The sequence below is a fragment of the Argopecten irradians genome, chromosome 1 (genome assembly GCF_041381155.1).
Source record: "Argopecten irradians isolate NY chromosome 1, Ai_NY, whole genome shotgun sequence".
Lineage (NCBI taxonomy): Eukaryota > Metazoa > Mollusca > Bivalvia > Pectinida > Pectinidae > Argopecten > Argopecten irradians.
This window is the reverse complement of record NC_091134.1, coordinates 38,541,309-38,562,968: the sequence shown is the minus strand read 5'-3', so window position 1 is coordinate 38,562,968 and position 21,660 is coordinate 38,541,309. Positions and strand designations below refer to the sequence as shown.

General features: G+C 38.3%; 1 protein-coding gene across 3 annotated transcripts; it reads left to right on the top strand.

The window, feature by feature from the left end:
* The first annotated feature begins 1,349 nt into the window (after positions 1–1,349).
* Positions 1,350–20,365, top strand: LOC138327138 (organic cation transporter protein-like). Of its 3 annotated transcripts, XM_069273133.1 has the most exons (11): positions 1,350–2,021; positions 4,776–4,995; positions 5,457–5,560; positions 6,023–6,177; positions 6,612–6,780; positions 7,283–7,516; positions 11,869–12,122; positions 12,763–12,944; positions 13,555–13,706; positions 13,915–14,000; positions 19,891–20,365. In XM_069273133.1, exons 1-10 carry the CDS (start codon positions 1,879–1,881, stop codon positions 13,964–13,966), a joined length of 1,665 nt encoding a protein of 554 aa, XP_069129234.1. In that variant the 5' UTR covers positions 1,350–1,878; the 3' UTR covers positions 13,967–14,000; positions 19,891–20,365. The 3 variants fall into 3 exon arrangements, with proteins under 3 accessions (XP_069129234.1, XP_069129226.1, XP_069129239.1); XM_069273125.1 differs by lacking the exon at positions 19,891–20,365 and having other exon boundaries at positions 1,351–2,021; positions 13,915–15,292; XM_069273138.1 differs by lacking the exon at positions 19,891–20,365 and having other exon boundaries at positions 1,353–2,021; positions 11,896–12,122; positions 13,915–15,291.
* The last annotated feature ends 1,295 nt before the right edge of the window (positions 20,366–21,660 follow it).

The window sequence follows — 21,660 nt, the reverse complement described above, 5'->3', positions numbered from 1 at the left end:
TCCCACCAGGTCATATTATACTGACAACGGCCAAACCAGTCGTCCCACTCCCTTTATGCTGAAACTACTACTTTTATAAAGTGTGCATCGGCCAAAGAGCTTTCCTCTGTGGGGCGAGCGCACACCTGAAGGCGGTCAAATGATACGTCTTGGGTAATAAAAACTGAATATCAGGATTTTCCATTAACTAATAATATTTGTTACCACTACTTCCATTTTACTCCTACTGTGATAGGGTCTCTATATTAATAGTTCCCACTTGTGTAGGTATTCTTACTGCTTCTTTGGGAAGGCCCTCAATCAAGTGAGGGAGTGTTGCTGAGGTTTACCCCACCATTCATTAATGTGACACCGGTTTTAGCCATGAGAGATTTCTTTGTCAACCCCTATGGTATGACAAATTGCGCGCTAACCTTTTGAACATAAGGACAATTATGTGACGTCATGACTTAATGCGGTGTAACCGTGGCTTGCTTTGTCGATGACAACATCAATATTTATGTGCAGTCGACGGAACCATGTTTATGTCGCGTTGAAAATGCTTCTTTTTAGACTATTATCTCTTCTTTTGTATATGGGGAAAAAGAATCATTCCCTACAGGCAAGCCTCGGATCGGACATTCATGAATTAACCCTCGGGTTGTGATTTCAACCCTTTATGCACGGGGATTTCTATTAATCTGCATATATTTTAATAATGGCTCACATATCGTTAATAACAGTACGGATACAAATGGCCTGCTTTTTTTATTCAATTTTATTTTTAAATTGGCTCTCTACAGAAAACAACGGTGGTCTTAATTTTATTGTTTGTCACGTTATCACTGCAATATCAATCAAAGTCGCCTTTTATGATCATGCCTGACCATGTCTGCAAGTCTCGCACAAAAAATAAACCTTGTATTGTGAGATATTACCTATCTATTCTGTGTTGAAATAAAGGTAACGTAGTATTGGGTAGTGATTGGCTTACAGTTCTAGATCCCATCCTTTTTTAGTACCATTATAATACAATTATGGAGATGTGAAGTGTCATCCCGACAACGTAAAAGGTTTAAAGATTCTAAAACCAGGATTATTCTAAATGGAATATTCTCATTTTTTATTATTATTTTAACAGCCAGGGTCATGTAAGGACGGCCTCCCATGTATGCAGTAAGTAGCGCGTGTGAAGTGCGAGGTGTGTGTTTTGGGAGACTGGTATTTTCGTGTTGTGTCTTCTTGTATAGTGGAACTTTTGCCCTTTTTATAGTGCTATATCACTGAAGCATGCCGCCGAAGACACCAAGCAACACACCCCACCCGGTCACATTATACTGACAACGGGCGAACCAGTCGTCCAACTACCTGTTTGCTGAGCGCTAAGCAGGAGAAGAAACTCAAGGCCAAAAGTGAGGCGGTGCCAAGGGAGGCATTAGGAAACATAAAGTCAGTTAGGAAGAAGAGAAAAGATCAGATCCTAAATTTAGTCGCCTTTTATGACCATGCAATAGGGGCAGCAGGTTCAAGTAACTACTTCGGATTTTACTGTTCATTGTGCAAAGTTATTTAGAACACGGAAGTACGGGACCAATGGATACTTATGAATAATGTAGTCAGACGATCGTAAATGTCCTTGAATCTCTTTTTATAACAAATCAGGTTTTGTGATGGCACATATCATTTCGGAGTATTATTTCATAAAGATAACAACATGACCTTTTATACACCATTTGTGTGGTATATGTTAAACAGCAACAGCTTGGACATTACTTAGACTATATAATACCAACATGCTTATAATAATTATTCATTCAATCATTTTATTGATAATGTGAACGAAGAGAAGTGATGTAACTCCATAGCATAGTAGCTGAATCGCTATCCTTTTAAACCGTTATGAACTTCGATAAAGTAATCGCAAGCTTAGGTGCATTCGGGCGCTACCAGAAGTATATATATTTCCTTGTATGTCTTGCATCCGTTTTCAGTGGACTGTTTACGGTTATTTCAGCGGTATTACTAGCAGTTCCTCAACACCGGTAAGTAATGTTTCTATTGGATGAGATTCCATAGGAAATCTATGCCATCATATTATAATCAGTGAAGCGTCAGGATGGTATTATCCGCGATATTGTTTTTTACATGATTTGATGAAGAAATTCATTTAAGAGTGTGTTATTAGCTCACCTGGTCCGAAGGACCGAGGTGAGCTTATGGGATACCGCAGCGTCCGTCGTCCGTCAACAATCGACTTCTTCTCCATAACCGCTGGTCGAATTTCAACAAAATTTGACTGGTAGCATCCTTATGGGCTACTAACTGAAAATTGTACAAATGATGGGGCTGACCCCCCAGGGGCCTGAGGGGCGGGGCCAAAAGGGGTCAATTTGGCTATTTCCATATAAACGACTTCTTCTCTGAAACTAAGCAAGGATAGCAAGCACTCATAATGCTATGGTAGTATCGTTATAGGGTGGGGATTCAAAATTGTACAAATGATGGGGCTGACCCCCGGGGGGCCTGAGGGGCGGGGTCAAAACGGATCAATTTGGCTATTTCCATAAAAAACGACTTCTTCTCTGAAACCAAGCATAGGATAGCACCATAATGCAATGGTAGCATCCTTATAGGATGGGGGATTCAAAATTGTACAAATGATGGGGCTGACCTCCCGGGGGCCTGAGGGGCGGGGTCAAAGGTCAATTTGGCTATTTCCATAAAAATGACTTCTTCTCTGAAACTAAGCAAGAGATAGCACTCATAATGCTATGGTAGTATCGTTATAGGGTGGGGATTCAAAATTGTACAAATGATGGGGCTGACCCCCGGGGGCCTGAGGGGCGGGGTCAAAATGGGGTCAATTTGGCTATTTCCAAAAAACGACTTCTCTGAAACCAAGCATGAGATAGCACTCATAATGCAATGGTAGTATCGTTATAGGGTGGGGATTCAAAATTGTACAAATGATGGGGCTGACCCCCCCGGGGGCCTGAGGGGCGGGGTCAAAAGGGGCCAATTTGGCTATTTCCAAATAAACGACTTCTTCTCTGAAACTAAGCATGGTATAGCACCCATAATGCAATGGTAGCATCCTTATAGGTGGGGATTCCAAAATTGTGCAAATGATGGGGCTGATCCCCCGGGGGCCTGAGGGGCGGGGTCAAAAAGGGCCAATTTGGCTATTTTCATATAAACAACTTCTTCTGAAACTAAGCATGGTATAGCACCCATAATGCAATGGTAGCCTCCTTATAGGGTGGGGATTCAAAATTGTGCAAATGATAGGGCTGACCCCCGGGGGCCTGAGGGGCGGGGTCAAAAGGGGTCAATTTGGCTATTTCCATATAAATGACTTCTTCTCTGCAACTAAGCATGGTATAGCACCCATAATGCAATGGTAGCATCCTTATAGGGTGGGGATTCCAAATTGTGCAAATGATAGGGCTGACCCCCGGGGGCCTGAGGGGCGGGGTCAAAAGTGGTCAATTTCCATATAAATGACTTTTTCTCTGCAACTTAACATGGGATTACGCTCATAATGCAATGGTTACATCCTTATAGGGTTTGGATTCAAAATTTTGCAAATGATGGGGCTGACCCCCCGGGGGCCTGAAGGGTGGGGTCAAAAGGGGTTAATTTAGCTATTTCCATATAAACGACTTCTTCTCTGCAACTAAGAATGGAAGAGCACTTATAATGCAATGGTAGCCTCCTTATACGGTTGGGATTTGAAATTGTAGGGCTGACCCCCGGGGCCTTAGACAGCAATAGATGCGAGGTCAAAAAGGTCAATTAGGCTACTACTTTCATATAAATTACTTTGTCTCTGAACCTATGTATTGGATAGCATATTTGTATGGTATCAATAGCATCATTGTATGGTTGTGATTCAAAATTAAACTTTGGGAGTCAATTTTGCTTATTTTTCTAATTGTCAGAGTCTTGTGATAATTACTAACAAAAAACCAGGTGAGCGATACAGGCCCTCTGGGCCTCTTGTTATTTTTGCTCGTCAGATATAAAATGATATAGATAATTGAAAACTTGTTTAATATACTATTTAAATTGATATATATAGTTATATTTTAGAAGACTTCATTTTGTGGATGTGAAAGATACGGCTCTTCTACCTGAGGGTCACAAAACCCAGGCTTGCCGAGAGTTTTACAACATTTTGTGATCCCAAGGGTAAAATATCCCTATCCTTCATATCCAAAAGTGAAAACAGTATAATGTGACCGGGTGGGGTGTGTTGATTGGTGTCTTCGGCAGCATGATTCAGTGATATAGCACTATAAAAAGGGCAAAAGTTCCACTATACAAGAAGACACAACATGAATATACCATAGTCTCCAAAAACACGCACCTCGCACAACATACACGCAACACAACGCATACATGGGAGGCCGTCCTTACATGACCATAACTGTTAATAGGACGTTAAAATGATCAAACAAACAAGTATTGTTCTCTCATACCTCAAAGTTTTATTCAATTTTACCTTTTTATGATAGTCCACCATTTTGAGAAATTAGTTTTAAGAAAGCCGCATTTGCAAATCATACATGAAAATTGCGCGACATTTTCAGCGCAAATCCCACTGTTTTCATTCATTACAGTAAAACTAAGCTAGTTTCTGTAAATAACATTAAAACTTTACCGAGAAAATTATAATTTTGTTTACGCAGTGACACAAAGTTGTATTGCATGGGTAGCCATGTTTTACAACCTCATGCGACATGTGTATTGCATCGGATAAACCAGTATATACAAACTAGTATACCTTGTTTCAGGTGTAAAATTCCTGGTTATGACAATGATACTTATACGGTACAAAGTAGGTGGCATCAGTCCCTCATTGACCAACACATTCCGTCTTCCAAGGACGGGACCTACGACAATTGTCATCTCTACCTTCTAGACAATTCCAGTTACTGGACAAATGTTTCCAAAGTCAACTGTGACGCCTGGGTATACAGCAAGGATGTCTTCACAGAAACGTTCACTTCCATGGTCAGTTGAAATTCAACATTTCATTTTTATTAAATATACATTTCTAGTTTTTGAGTACAATATCTAATATAATGTTAAATAACAATGGCGATATCATGTCGCAATTTAGTCATATTAAAGATGTATTAAATTTGTGACTTACAATTTATTTAGCGTCGATTAGCTCTTTGAGAATTCCTATCCTCCACAAAACAAAAACAAACAAAAAATAAACAGAACAACGAAGCCAAAACAAATCAGAGTTGCTACGAAACGGGTAAGAGTTACACTATACAAGAAGATAAATTATGCCCACTCAACCTACCAAAACACTATACTAAACGTATATCTAGTGCTACATTGGAATCTTGTGTTGACTCATTGTACATTTATCATTTTAATCAAGACACTTGCAGTATTTTGCCTGACGAATACATATAATTATGATATTATAAAGTTTCTCATTGGTAATACATTTACAGAATAATTTGGTATGCAGAAATGCTCAAAAGACGGCTATGGCAAAATCTTTCTTTTTTGCCGGAGTTTTAGTCGGAGCAATCACAATAGGCCATATCTCTGATGTGTAAGTTTCATATTTGTTTCATTTTTCGCCTAATAAATACTAATTTAGCTTAGAACGTTATGTACGTTTTTATATTCATTTTTTCATCTAGAAAATTGCTGAAAAGTTAGAACGTTAAGAATCAAGAACTGGCACATCGAAGTTCTCAGAAAAATTAAGTCACTCTTTCTCAGTTAATGACGAAATATAAGTTTTTATATATAAATTTTATCTCCCTTATCGTGAAATTTATTTTTCTTGTTTATTTAAACAAATTTGTGTTCATTTTCAGTGAAGTACTTTTACAGACAAATTTTAAGATTTAGGCAATATATGTTATTAATATAGTGTGTTTCTCTATGGATTCAAGGTAAGTTTAAATAGGATAAAAACGATGCAATTAAAAAAGGTTTCTTAAGATGTTATACATGTAATTCATGCAATTTAACGGTATTTTGAAATATACGATCCATCTCATCCCAGGTTTGGCCGCAAAACAAGTCTGCTGGTTGGAGCAATATTACTGATTGCGTCTACCTTGAGTCTAGCCTGGTCGCCCAACTTCACATTCTTCAGTGTCTGTATGTTGTTTATTGGAGTTGCCAGTGAAGGGATGTACGCCCCTGGACTGATCATAGGTAGTTTTAGCCAATACATTGTATAAGTTTTAGTTTGAAGTAGTATGAATAAGCTATAGATTGTGTGATAGGGTGGTATAATGGTTCAAACATTTACTTATGCGGTTGGGGTTCGATCCTAGCATAGACGCGTAGAGGGCAGATGTAACCTACCCAATCACGAGAGTTACTGCGGGCACTCCGATTTCTGTTCATTCTAAAAACTGCAAGCGCTCACATACAGACCAACGAACGTGATTTATATGAGTATAATTTGTTTGGCAATCGATGTGAAAAGTTTATATATTTATATTAATTAGCTATTTGTAAAAATCCACTTAGATTTCATCACTCGCTTTTGAAGATCACTCATTTGACCAGAAGATTATCTCCTGTATGAATCATTGACAATTTACTCTAGCAAAATGTGTTCTTGTGTTTGAATTCATGTATAGGGTTAGAGCTTGTCGGACCTTCCAAGAGATCTTTCACTGGCACGTTAACAAACCATTTCTTTGCACTTGGTATCATGGCGCTCTCAGGGATGGCCTACTTCATACGGCATTGGAAACACCTCGAATTAGCATGTGCAGTACCTTGTGTCTTCTTTCTATTTTATTATTGGTAAGCCAAGAACCTACAGCATCAGGACGGCGTGGGTAAAATACTATATGTTATTGCTTAACTCCACCTTCCGGTGATTGTTACGTCACAAAAATCACAATCACAAATCTAATCAATGGTAAATCGTACTTTACCCACGAGGTTTTGACATCTCGAAACCGACGTTTTGTCGATCAGAACAAAAATCTTGTTTTAATTTGAACTTGAAAATTTCAAATTGAAAGTTATAAGAAATTGATATAAATTCACCCAAGATTAATATTGGAATTTTTATCGTTGTACGTTGTTCTTGTTATAATTTATCATCAGAAAATGTGTTTGAATTTCGCTTGTAATGAAAATTCAAGGATTAACTTTGTTTTTCTATGCTTTTGAGATTAACACACACAAAAAAAATATACTGTCATTAACATTGAGAATACAGTTTTTACTTTTGCTGTTTGTTTTAATTTTTACATAGAAAATCCATTGTTTACCATATTATAATTTCTGTTTGTCGAAGGCTCTTGCCAGAATCTCCAAGATGGCTTATCACGAAGCAAAGGTTTTCGGAGGCTAAAAAAATTCTGCGAAAAGCTGCACGTGTGAACAGGGTGTCACTAGCAGACGACATGTTGGATATTTCGAGGATAGTTGAGAATACTTCTAAAAATAGGATAGGAAGCGGCAGGAAATTTTGTCAGCTGTTAAACTCGAGAGTTTTTCTACCACGGATGATTATAATCTCATTTAACATGTAAGTAATGCAAAGACCCTTGCTTATCAGCAGTATTTGGCTTGTGTAGTTTTGGCGTCAAGCAATGTTATACCCATAGTACTGATGGTTGTGTTATTAGCCAACCTGGTGCGATGGGCTGGAAAGTTTATACTTGTGTGATCATTCTGTCATATTACATATATGTGATCACTATGTCATATTGCAGGTGTGTGGTCACTATGTCATATTACAGGAGTGTGCTCACTATGTCATATTACAGGAGTGTGCTCATTATGTCATATTACAGGGTGTTATCACTGTCATATTACAGGTGTGTGATCATTATTTCATAATACAGATGTGAGATCTCTATGTCATTTTACAGATGTGTGATCACTATGTCATATTACAGGTGTGTGATCACTGTCATATTACAGGAGTGTGATCACTGTCATATTACAGGTGTGTGATCACTATGTCATATTACAGGTGTGTGATCACTATGTCATATTACAGGTGTGTGATCACTATGTCATATTACAGGTGTGTGATCACTATGTCATATTACAGGTGTGTGATCACTATGTCATATTACAGGTGTGTGATCACTATGTCATATTACAGGAGTGTGATCACTATGTCATATTACAGGTGTGTTATCACTATGTCATATTACAGGTGTGTGTCACTATGTCATATTACAGGTGTTGTATGTCATATTACAGGTGTGTGATCACTGTCATATTACAGGTGTGTGATCATGTCATATTACAGGTGTGTGATCACTGTCATATTACAGGTGTGTGATCATATGTCATATTACAGGTGTGTGATCACTGTCATATTACAGGTGTGTGATCACTGTCATATTACAGGTGTGTGATCACTATGTCATATTACAGTGTGTGATCACTGTCATATTACAGGTGTGTGATCACTATGTCATATTACAGGTGTGTGATCACTGTCATATTACAGGTGTGTGATCACTATGTCATATTACAGGTGTGTGATCACTGTCATATTACAGGTGTGTGATCATATCAGTATGTCATATTACACTGGTGTGTGATCACTATGTCATATTACAGGTGTGTGATCATTATGTCATATTACAGGTGTGTGATCACTGTCATATTACAGATGTGTGATCACTATGTCATATTACAGGTGTGTGATCACTGTCATATTACAGATATGTGATCACTATGTCATATTACAGGAGTGTGATCACTTGTCATATTACAGGAGTGTGATCACTATGTCATATTACAGGTGTGTGATCACTGTCATATTACAGGAGTGTGATCACTGTCATATTACAGGTGTGTGATCACTATGTCATATTACAGGTGTGTGTGATCACTATGTCATATTACAGGAGTGTGATCACTATGTCATATTACAGGTGTGTGATCACTATGTCATATTACAGGTGTGTGATCACTGTCATGTCATATTACAGGTGTGTGATCACTGTCATATTACAGGTGTGTGATCACTATGTCATATTACAGGAGTGTGATCACTATGTCATATTACAGGAGTGTGTTCACTATGTCATATTACAGGTGTGTGATCACTGTCATATTACAGGTGTGTGATCATTATGTCATATTACAGGTATGTGATCACTGTCATATTACAGGTGTGTGATCTTTATGTCATATTACAGGTGTGTGATCACTGTCATATTACAGGTATGTGATCACTGTCATATTACAGGTGTGTGATCACTATGTCATATTACAGGTGTGATCAGCTGTGTGATCACTATGTCATATTACAGGTGTGTGATCACTGTCATATTACAGGTGTGTGATCACTATGTCATATTACAGGAGTGTGATCACTATGTCATATTACAGGGTGTGTGTGATCATTGTCATATGTCCATATTACAGTGATCACAGTTGTATTACACACTGTCATATATTACAGGTGTGTGATCACTATGTCATATTACAGGAGTGTGATCACTATGTCATATTACAGGTGTGTGATCACTGTCATATTACAGGTGTGTGATCATTATGTCATATTACAGGTTTGTGATCACTGTCATATTACAGGTGTGTGATCATTGTCATATTACAGGTGTGTGATCACTATGTCATATTACAGGAGTGTGATCACTGTCATATTACAGGTGTGTGATCACTATGTCATATTACAGGTGTGTGATCACTGTCATATTACAGGTGTGTGATCACTATGTCATATTACAGGAGTGTGATCACTGTCATATTACAGGTGTGTGATCACTATGTCATATTACAGGTGTGTGATCATTATGTCATATTACAGGAGTGTGATCACTATGTCATATTACAGGAGTGTGATCACTGTCATGTCATTACAGGTGTGTGATCACTGTCATATTACAGGAGTGTGATCACTATGTCATATTACAGGAGTGTGATCACTATGTCATATTACAGGTGTGTGATCACTATGTCATATTACAGGTGTGTGATCACTATGTCATATTACAGGTGTGTGATCACTGTCATATTACAGGTGTGTGATCACTATGTCATATTACAGGTGTGTGATCACTATGTCATATTACAGGTGTGTGATCACTGTCATATTACAGGTGTGTGATCACTATGTCATATTACAGGTGTGTGATCACTGTCATATTACAGGTGTGTGATCACCATGATATATTACAGGTGTGTGATCACTATGTCATATTACAGGAGTGTGATCACTATGTCATATTACAGGTGTGTGATCACTATGTCATATTACAGGTGTGTGATCATTATGTCATATTACAGGTGTGTGATCACTGTCATATTACAGGTGTGTGATCACTATGTCATATTACAGGTGTGTGATCACTGTCATATTACAGAGTGTGTGTCATATACAGGTCATCATGTCATATTACAGGTGTGTGATCACTATGTCATATTACAGGTGTGTCATTATCACTATGTATATTACAGGAGTGTGATCACTATGTCATATTACAGGTGTGTGATCACTATGTCATATTACAGGTGTGTGATCACTGTCATATTACAGGAGTGTGATCACTGTCATATTACAGGTGTGTGATTCACTATGTCATATTACAGGTGTGTGATCACTATGTCATATTACAGGTGTGTGATCACTGTCATATTACAGGTGTGTGATCACTATGTCATATTACAGGTGTGTGATCACTTTGTCATATTACAGGTGTGTGATCACTATGTCATATTACAGGAGTGTGATCACTGTCATATTACAGCTGTGTGATCACTATGTCATATTACAGGTGTGTGATCACTATGTCATATTACAGGTGTGTGATCACTATGTCATATTACAGGTGTGTCATCACTGTCATATTACAGCTGTGTGATCATTATGTCATATTACAGGAGTGTGATCACTGTCATATTACAGGTGTGTGATCACTTTGTCATATTACAGGTGTGTGATCACTATGTCATATTACAGGAGTGTGATCACTGTCATATTACAGCTGTGTGATCACTATGTCATATTACAGGTGTGTGATCACTTATATTACAGTGTGTGATCACTATGTCATATTACAGGTGTGTGATCACTGTCATATTTACAGGTGTGTGATCACTATGTCATATTACAGGTGTGTGATCACTGTCATGTCATATTACAGGTGTGTGATCACTATGTCATATTACAGGTGTGTGATCACTATGTCATATTACAGGAGTGTGATCACTATGTCATATTACAGGAGTGTGATCACTATGTCATATTACAGGAGTGTGATCACTATGTCATATTACAGGTGTGTGATCACTGTCATATTACAGGTGTGTGATCACTATGTCATATTACAGGATCACTGTGGTGATCATTTGTCATATTACAGGTGTGTGATCACTATGTCATATTACAGGAGTGTGATCACTATGTCATATTACAGGTGTGTGATCACTGTCATATTACAGGTGTGTGATCACTATGTCATATTACAGGTGTGTATCACTGTCATATTACAGGTGTGTGATCACTATGTCATATTACAGGTGTGTGATCACTATGTCATATTACAGGTGTGTTATCACTATGTCATATTACAGGTGTGTGATCACTATGTCATATTACAGGTGTGTGATCACTATGTCATATTACAGGTGTGTGATCACTATGTCATATTACAGGTGTGTGATCACTATGTCATATTACAGGTGTGTCATCACTGTCATATTACAGGTGTGTGATCACTATGTCATATTACAGGTGTGTGATCACTATGTCATATTACAGGTGTGTGATCACTATGTCATATTACAGGAGTGTGATCACTATGTCATATTACAGGTGTGTTATCACTATGTCATATTACAGGTGTGATCACTATGTAATATTACAGGTGTGTGGTCATTGTCATATTACAGGTATATGATCACTTTGTCATACTGCAGGTGTGTGATCACTATGTCATATTATGGGTTGACGTTAAACACTGAGAATCTAGGAGGCAACTTTTATCTCAACTTTTGCCTCTCTGGTTTGGTTGAGTTGCCAGCCTATACAATACCATTACTACTGATGGACAGGATCGGTCGAAAAAGGCTCTTCTTCGTTTGTATGATAGTATGTGGCGTTGCATGCATCTCTACTTTATTAACTACCATCTACCTAGATCAAGGTAAGTAATCGCACACAAAAATGCCTAACAGTATTTGTCGACTTATGTATTGAAGTTGAAAGGCAACCTGGATATTTATAAATCTAACTCGATCACATACAGAATGCAGCGTGTGATGCCAAAGATATGCATTTTAATCGAAGTGGCCTTTATATTCAATATAAATTGAAATTCCGCTTACGACAGTGCTATCCAGAAATTGTAATGACTATATTTGCAATTACCATGTTTGAATACATTAATAATAAGAATGGAATAAAAGATGAATGAAAATAAGCAGCTGGCATTGATTTGTTTAGCAGGGTTCATTTTCATTCCTGTTGTTTTATGTTTGTTTGCTTGTTTGTTTGATTATTAACGTCCTATTAACAGCCAGTGACATGTAGGGACGAATTTCCATGTATGCAGTGTACAGTGTGTATGTAGTGCGTCTTTTGGGAGACTGGTATATTAATATTATGTCTTCTTGTATAAAAGAACTTTTGCCTTTTTATATAGCTATTGTCGCTATATGAGATTCTGTTTGCGAATGCAAATGTATTTGCCCTTATGTCTTGAGTCTGAATAATGGTATTTAGTCATTTGTCAGGGGTTGTTTTTTTCAGCTTCAGATGTGTGTGTACATTGTGTCTACTTTCAGAATACCAATCACTAAATGTGACTTTGGCGTTACTAGGGAAGCTGGGTATATCAGCAGCATTCAGTATCATACTGGTGTACTCTGCGGAGCTGTTTCCAACTGTAGTCCGTGGGACCGCGTTAAGTTCCTGTTCAATCTTCGGTAGAATTGGCGGTATTGTGGCTTCCTATGTTGCTGAATCGGTAAATTATTCAGTTTCCTATCATGAAACCCTTTAAACTTTTATGTTCCATAACTGAGCGAACATTCGTTTGTTTTCGAACATTTGTTTGTTTGATTAATTAACGTCCTATTAACAGCCAGTGCCATTTACGGCCTTCTCATGTATGTTTTGTCTTACGTGTGTGTGAATTACAAGGTGCGTGTTCTGGGGGTATACAGTACATTTGGGTTGTGTCTTGTACAGTGTAACTCTTGCCCTTTTTATAGTGTTATATCACTGAAACATGCTGCTGAAGACACCAAGCAACACGACAAAACCGGTCAAATTATACTGACAACGGGCGAACCAGTCGTCCTATTCCCTTTATGCTTGATCTATTGTATGTTTGAAATGTTTCTAAGTGATACACTTGTTTTGCATCTTTAAACATCTAATACTGTGAGTTATTGGATAATTTTGGTTTTAACACAAATGTCATATACTAGTACTTATACAACAAGGAGAAACAAAATATGTTAAAATTATATAAACAAACCTGAAGATTACAAAAAAGTAAATACGTAAATACTCAAAAAAAATCGTGTATTCATATAACGGAGTTATAACTAAATTGTATTTTTTTCCAAAAGGGTGACCTCATTTCCGGAAGAATCGGAAAAGCGTTTCCTATGCTTATTTTTGGAGTTCTGTCACTTGTGGCCGCGTTTTTAGCTTTGATCCTGCCTGAAACAATGGGCCAAGAATTACCGGAAACAATTCAAGATGGCGTTCTGTTCGGAAAGTACGTTTATTGCTCAAATACAACACGAAAACAAGCTTTATAATTTGTTCATTTCGATTTTTACAAAAGTTACTGAAAAATGTTGTAAGAATTTTTGTTCTTCTAAAAACGAGCAATGGTTCGAAATATTCATTTTAATGTGAACTTTATCCATATGTTTTCATCTAGACTATCAGTTTTATTCATTAACGTTTCTTCTGCGTTGCAGGCCAGAATATAAAAAGGATACAGTCACAAACTGTATGGACGGAGCTGTGTGAATTGTTAAGAAAGCTGTGATCTGCACTGTTCAGTGTAAGAAAAAGGAAATGTGTTCAATCGTGGTGGTTACTTTTCTGAATTCCGGCAAGGGATTCTGTGGGGTTTTATTACTTTTGTTATTAGCCCACCATCATCAGATGGTGGGCTATTCAAATCGCCTTTCGTCCGTGGTCCTTCCATCCGTTAACAATTCTTGTTACCGCTATTTCTCAGAAAGTACTGGAGAGATCTTTTTTTCAAATTTCATATGTAGGTTCCCCTACGACCTTAGTTGTGCATATTGAATTTTGGGACCGATCCGTGAACAAGATGGCCGCAAGGCGGCCATCTTGGATTTTGATTGTTAAAGTTTGTTACCGCTATTTCTCAGAAAGCACTGACGGGATATTTCTGAAATTTTATATGTAGGTTCCCCTAGGACCTAAATGTGCATATTGCATTTTTGGACCGATCGGTGAACAAAATGGCCGCCAGGCGGCCATCTTGGATTATGATAGCTAAGGTTTGTTACCACTATTTCTCAGAAAGTACTGGAGGGATCTTTCTGAAATTTTATATGTAGGTTCCTCCAGGACCCTCGTTGTGCATATTGGATTTTGGGACTGATGAGTGAACAAGATGGCTGCCAGGCGGCCATCTTGGATTTTGATAGTCAAATTTGTTACCGCTATTTCTCAGAAAGTACTGAAGGGATCTTTCTTTAATTTCATACGTATGTTCCCCTAGGACCCTAGTTGTGCATATTGGATTTTGGGTTCGATCGGTGAACAAGATGGTCGCCAGGCGGCCATCTTGGATTTTGATAATTACCGCTATATGTCAAAAATTACCGAAGGGATATATCTCTCATATTCCATGCGTAGGTTCCGTTTGCGATTTAGTTGTGCATAGTACCTTTGGGACTGATCGGTCAACAAGATGGCCAACCGGCGACCATCTTTGATTTCACCGCTGTTTCTTAGAAAGTAATGAAGCGATCTGTCTGAATTTCATATGTTGAATGTTCGGAAAAATTTGAAAAGCAGGAAAAATATTCCTTTATCCATTGTCAGACATAGATCATTCTTTAGTGGGCGCCAAGATCCCTCTGGGATCTCTTTGTTTTTTAACTCTTTTTTTATTGCATACTCGATGCGAGATCGATATCTAAATAGTATTATTACATTATTTAACAACGGTTTGTAAAATCTATTAGCAGAAACATAATGGAAAGAATAAAGTATTTTTAATTTTGTTTGTCTGTTTGATTTATTAACGTCCTATTAGCAGCTATGGTCATGTAAGGACGGCCCCCTATGCATGCGGTGTGAAACATCCATTGAAATATGATATCGATTTTATTTGTTGATAAATAAAATCAGAATGGAGCTAGGTTTCTCGTTTTTCTTCTTCATTATTGTGTCTCCAAATAATAGGGCCGTCAAGAATAACCAGCAGAACTGGTGTGAACTTGGATATTTTTTATTTAAAACAAAAACGAATACCTACTTTAACAGTTGAAACGTCAAGGACGCATTGTAGGCCATGGGGTAGGAGGGTCCCAGATGCACCCCCCTCCCCCGAAACCTCCGGACCAATATTTTTCTGAACCCTTATGGCCAACTGATCCCAAATCAAAATGTTAACATTGCATAACATGGCCGCCATCTCGAATTTCACTAAAAAGCGAAAATATTAATTACATTTTTCAACCGAATTGGACAAACAAGGTATCAACATGACCACAATAGAACATCAAATACATTTCATGGCCAAATAATCCAATATATGTAGCGATAAGGAATGAAACAAGGACATAGTCATTCAGATCCCCCGCCTATGGAGATATCAAAGCTGAAGTAAGTTTGATTGTGGAGACTTATGTGTATGGAAAAAAAACAGGAAAAAGGAAGTGGAGCTAAAGAAAGATGGAATATAATTCAAGTAGAGCGGGGCTGCAATTGTTGAATCAGGTATACAGCCTTGACATTTATATTAGACTATATACACAAAGATGGGTGGAGTTTTGCAAAGTAACATTTACCATTTACCATGATATTTTCAGCAATGTTTCCATGGTAACGGAAAAAGTGCAAAAAATGAAAACCTAAAAATAGCAAAATGTACTACTAGACCATAAAAAGAATGTGTCTATGACGTTTCGTGGAAATATCTCTGCTGGTTTTAGAGTTATGCTCCGGAAATGAACCTGCTACAAAAACATGATATTTTCAGCAATGTTTCTATGGTTACAGAAAAAAGCACAAAAAGTGAAAACCTAAAAATAGCAAAAGGCACTACTAGACCATAAAAAGAATGTGTCTATGAAGTTTCGTGGAAATATCTCTGCTGGTTTTAGAGTTATGCTCCGGAAATGAACCTGCAACAAAAACATGATATTTTCAGCAATGTTTCTACGGTTACAGAAAAAAAGCTAAAAAATAGCAAAAGGCACTACTAGACCATAAGAACAATGTGTCTATGAAGTTTCATGGAAATAATCTCTGCTGGTTTTAGAGTTGTGCTCCGGAAACGATTCTTACACAAAAATCTGCCATTTTCAGCAATGTTTCCATGGTTACAGAAAAAAGTACAAAAAGTGAAAACCTTAAAATAGCAAAAGGCACTACTAGACCATAAGACCAATGTGTCTATGAAGTTTCGTGGAAATATCTCTTCTAGTTTTAGAGTTATGCCCCGGAAACGAACCTGGTACAAAAATATGATATTTTCAGCAATAATTCCATGGTTACGGAAAAAATGCAAAAAATGAAAACCTAAAAATAGCAAAAGGCACTACTAGACCATAAGACCAATGTGTGTATGAAGTTTCGTGGAAATATCTCCTCTGATTTTAGAGTTATGCTCCGGAAACCATTCGTACGGACGGAGAGACGGACGGACGGACGGAACCCATTTGTATATCCTCCGCCAACTTCGTTGGGCGGGGGATAAAAAAAGGATTTTAAGCTCAAAGATGGTTATTTTTAGCAAATTTTCATATTTGGCTTGACGCAGCAAAAATGCTTCCAAACAGCAAACGCATTCCTAATAAGTAATTTAACCTCTTATTAATCAGTAAAAACAAAACAAACAAACAAACAAAAACCAATAAATTATACAGAGATGTAAAAGAAAATTATTGTTTATACCATCATGAGGTTTACAAAACATCATGGTGCGTATACTGGATATGTGATTGTTATTTTTCGAACTCTACATCGATGACACTACAATTTTCAGGTGTATGATAATTTCCGTAAACAGAACATTGACTATTGACGATCTAAAGTAAAAAAAAAGAAGAATTAAAGATGGCTGAATATCTAGGTGGGACTTCACAGTTTCTTCAAATAATCCATTTTCACGTATGAAATTTTGTAGATTTTTGTAGTGTCTTAAAATTAGTTATTACAGTACAACACCTACTGATAGCGTAACAAATGTAAAAAACTAAGCCTGTGTCTCCGTTAATATCATTAACAAATGTCTTTGAAAATGAGCACATCCATTGTTTATTTCCTGTGTATAACATAAGCAAAATATCAGGTGGTTAATACGGTGTCGCATGTTTCTTTCACTGGTTCTCAGTTATAATCATCACTGTGCGTGCTTTCCTCCCTCACTGCACTATTCACTGAAGTGACTCGCCATATCTGGTAGCTCGTACAGGCAGTCCGAATCAGAGAAATCGAGTTGACAGTATCAACTTCGTCGGAAGCCAGAGTGTCGAGTTCGAGTTCGATGAGCTGATGTAACACAAACAGCTGAGTGAAAAGTATAGAATCGGTAAAAGTACAGTATCAGACATTTTAAAGCGGAAAGTCGTCTATTTGAAGAACATAGAAGATAACAGCAACGGAAATATGTTTCGATTCTCGGCGACGACGAAGTACGAACAGTTGAAAGAACTTATGTGGGACTGGTTCCGACAGGCTCGTAACAAGTCTAATTCTCTTTCTGGTCGAATCTTGCAATAGGAGTCATCGGAATTCGCATCTCGGCTACAGATCTGACTTAAAGGCATCAAACGGGTGGCTGGATAAGTTAAGACTAGACATTCTATCAAGGCTGGTGTGGATGATAAATTGGTCGGAGATTACAAACAGCAACTTCAAGAGATATGTGACGGTTACAGCGCCAGTGATATTTTTAACTGTGATGAAACAGGACTTTACTTCCGTGCGTTACCGGACAAGACACTAGCACAGAAAGGTGTGAAGAATTCAATGGAACGATTAACAGTGATGTTTGCTACCAGAGAGAAACTGACACCTACCAGAGAGAAACTGACACCTCTAGTGATAGGGAAAGCCAAACAACCCAGATGCTTAAGAAATCTTAAGGCTTCCAAGATGGGAAAGCATGGATGGACAGTTACTTCTTTGGGGAGTGGATTAAAGGTGTTGACAGACAGATGAAACGAGAGAAACGGAATATTCCCATGTTTTTGGAAAACGCCACCTCACACGCAAAGGACATTAAGTTGGACAATATGCAGTTGAAATTCCTTCCCGCCAACTTCAGCCTCTAGATCAAGGGATAATCCGTGCATTTAAAGCCCGCTACCGATCGAAGATGATGAAGAGTTTAGTAGGCAGAGATTGTCCGTGTGGACAATGTTACAAAACTGTGTAAACAAATTAGTGTGCTAGATGCTCTCTTTTGGGTACGTGATACTTGGAGCGAGACTCGTCCCGATACGATCCCGAAGAGCTTTGCCCTTTCCGGATTCTGCAAAACCGACGCTAGATGTATGAAAAATTTGCTGAAAAATGAACGTCTTTGAGCTTAAAATCCTTTTTTTTCATTTCCTGCGTACAAATCGCTACATATATTGGATTATTTGGTCATGATATGTATTTTATGTTCTCTTGTGGTCATGTTGATACCTTATGTGTCCAATTCGGTTGAAAAATGCCATGACTATTTTTCACTTTTTAGTGAAATTCGAGATGGCTGTCATTTTGATGACGTCATAACCGGAAGTTCATCCCAACTTATGCAATGTTAACATTTTGATTGATCAGTGGGTCATAAGGGTTCAGTACAATATTGGTTCGGAGGTTTAGGGGATCCATGTGGGACCCTCCTAGGCCATGGTTTACCGTGGTATTGGGGTTATAATTATACCTGTTGCTCCTCGTAAAAGGTGACTAAAGTTGGTATCTTTTTGTTCTTCTTCGTCAACTTTATTCTTCCTTACATTGACAGTGCCTTACTTTTGGCCCTCTGTGATCGCTCCTGTGAAGAAGGATATAGGTTCTGTTTCCTGACCGAGATACTCCTTAGTCTATACAAATGGTAGCTTCCGTTCATGCCTAGTTGTAGTTGAGGCCGCGGTGCCCGAGTTGTTAAGATGTCCCGACATATTACCACAGACCCTCCACCTCTGGGATGCGGATTCGAATCCCATGTGGGGCAGTTGCCAGGTACTGACCGCTGTCGGTGGTTTTTCATCGGGTACTCCGGCTTTCCTCCACCAACAAACCTGACACGTCCTTACATGACCCTGGCTGTTAATAGGACGTTAAACTAATAAAACCAAATCCTGCCTAGCATTCGGCATAAACGGTGTGGGACGACTTTTGTTTGTTTGTTTGATTAATTAACGTCCTATGGTCATGTAAGGACGGCCTCACATGTATGCTGTGTGTTGCGTGTATGTTGTGCGAGGTGCGTGTTTTAGGAGACTGCGGTATATTCATGTTGTGTCTTCTTGTATAGAGACCGCATGCTTATTACTTTCATTGAGCATTTAAAAGAAAAAAGTAATCGCCTGGCCTCTTAGAAATGAGAGAGCTAGCGTAATTAAAGGATTTGCAAGACAAGAAAGACTATGTTCCTGACGTGTTGGTGTGATTGGTGGCAATCACATTAGAATAAAAGCACCAAGTCATAGTCCTATGTGTACCGTAAAGGTTATCATTCTGTCTTATTACAGGCTGTATGTAAGGAGTACATGCGACTCACACATGTAGTTACAGGATGGCCAAGTGAGCTGTCATGATGTGCGAGTTATCCGAAACTATTGACTAATGGGAAGAAGGCCTATCAACCGTTTCTATCAAGTAACTGAAGAACGTGCATTTCGAATGTTTAAATGACGTTTTATTCGACTCCAGTGTGTCGGCTTAATGAAGTTCAAAGCACCTGTTGATATTTTAGTTACATGTAATGTTTTACACAATATTTGCATAATAAATGAGGACGAAATCAACCATCATTTTGATAATGACGACAACCACATCCATCTCCTGGTGTTTAAGTAATACAAAAAGGTATAAATGAAGTTGGGAGACGTATAAAGCGAGAATGTGTAATAAGAAACATGTAGTTCTATTCCAGAAGACCATTCCAAACATGTTTTACTAGAGTTTATTTGGATAGTTGTAATAAAATCCAATTGAACTACTACAGAGAAATAACTTGCCCAACATTGTTTGTTTGATTATTTCAATTCCTATTAACAGCCAGGGTCATGCAAGGACGGCCTCCAGTGTATGCAGTGTATAGCGTGTGTGAAGTGCGAGGTGCGTGTTTTGGGAGACTGCGGTATATTCGTGTTGTGTCTTCTTGTATAGTGGAGCTGTTGCCCTTTTTGTGACGCCTACAACGTAAGGGCGACACTTAGGTATCACTATGTCGGCGTCGGTGTCCAGGAAACGGTTTCCGCGCGATAACTTAATTATTTGTTGTTCGGTTTCAACCAAATTTGGTAAATTGCTTTCTATCGATGAGATATCGGATCAGGACGATAGTGGTCAAAATCCGTCAATATTTGCAATAGTGACGGGACTTAAAATCGTCAAAACAGATAATTCCATGGTTTCCGCTCGATAACTTATATGGATACTTGGTTAGATACGAAAACTCGAAAATTCCGAACAACCCGCCGGCTTAATACGTGAAGGAACTAATGTCACGACCCAACGGGGCGGGGCTAGGTTTGCGCCGGGGTCGGTGTAGTGTGCTGCGAGTTAGTATGTATAGGTTAGAAGAAGAGAGCTGACGAGTGGTGGATTTGGGGGGTTATTAACTGTATTTCTCGGAAATACAGTGACAAAGTGCTGGCAGTGGGGGGGAGCACAATCAAACTCGGACAGACAGAGAAGCTCGCTCAATTCGAAAACTCGGATATATCGAAGTTTTATTTGACCCTCAATTTCGTATCGACAAAGTTCCACTGTATATTTATTGTCCAATTTCAATCAAATTTTATAAATTGCTTTACATCAATGAGATCTCGGATGAGTTCAATAATGGTCAAAATCCGTCAATATTTGCAAGAGTTATGGGACTTTAAAATCGTCAAAATAGATAAATCCATGGTTTCCGCTCGATAATTTTAGTATTTATTGACCGAATTATTAACAATGTGTTCAACTGTAAATAACTATTTTTGTGGTGATGTGCAGGCGATACATAGTGCTATATCACTGAAGCAGGCCGCCGAAGACACCAAGCAACCCACTACACCCGGTCACGTACTGACAACGGGCGAACCAGTCGTCCCACTCCCTGTTTGATGAGAGCTAAGCAGGAGCAAAAACTACCACTATTATAGACTTTGGTGTGTCTCGGCCAGGGGACAGAACCCAGAGTCTTCCTCAAAGGGAGGCATCAGGAAATAAAGTCAGTTAGGAAAAAGAGAAAAGATAAAGATCCTAAATTTAGTCGCCTTTTACGATCATGAAATAGGAGCAGCTTGTGC

What these genes read in the sequence shown, in the direction of transcription:
- LOC138327138 (XM_069273133.1), top strand. Translation starts at nt 1,879, where the DNA reads ATGAACTTCGATAAAGTAATCGCAAGCTTAGGTGCATTCGGGCGCTAC. An exon ending in ATAGGCCATATCTCTGATGT is followed by an intron (nt 5,561 to 6,022) that starts GTAAGTTTCATA and finishes ATCTCATCCCAG; the next exon opens with GTTTGGCCGCAAAACAAGTC. An exon ending in TTCTTTCTATTTTATTATTG is followed by an intron (nt 6,781 to 7,282) that starts GTAAGCCAAGAA and finishes TGTTTGTCGAAG; the next exon opens with GCTCTTGCCAGAATCTCCAA.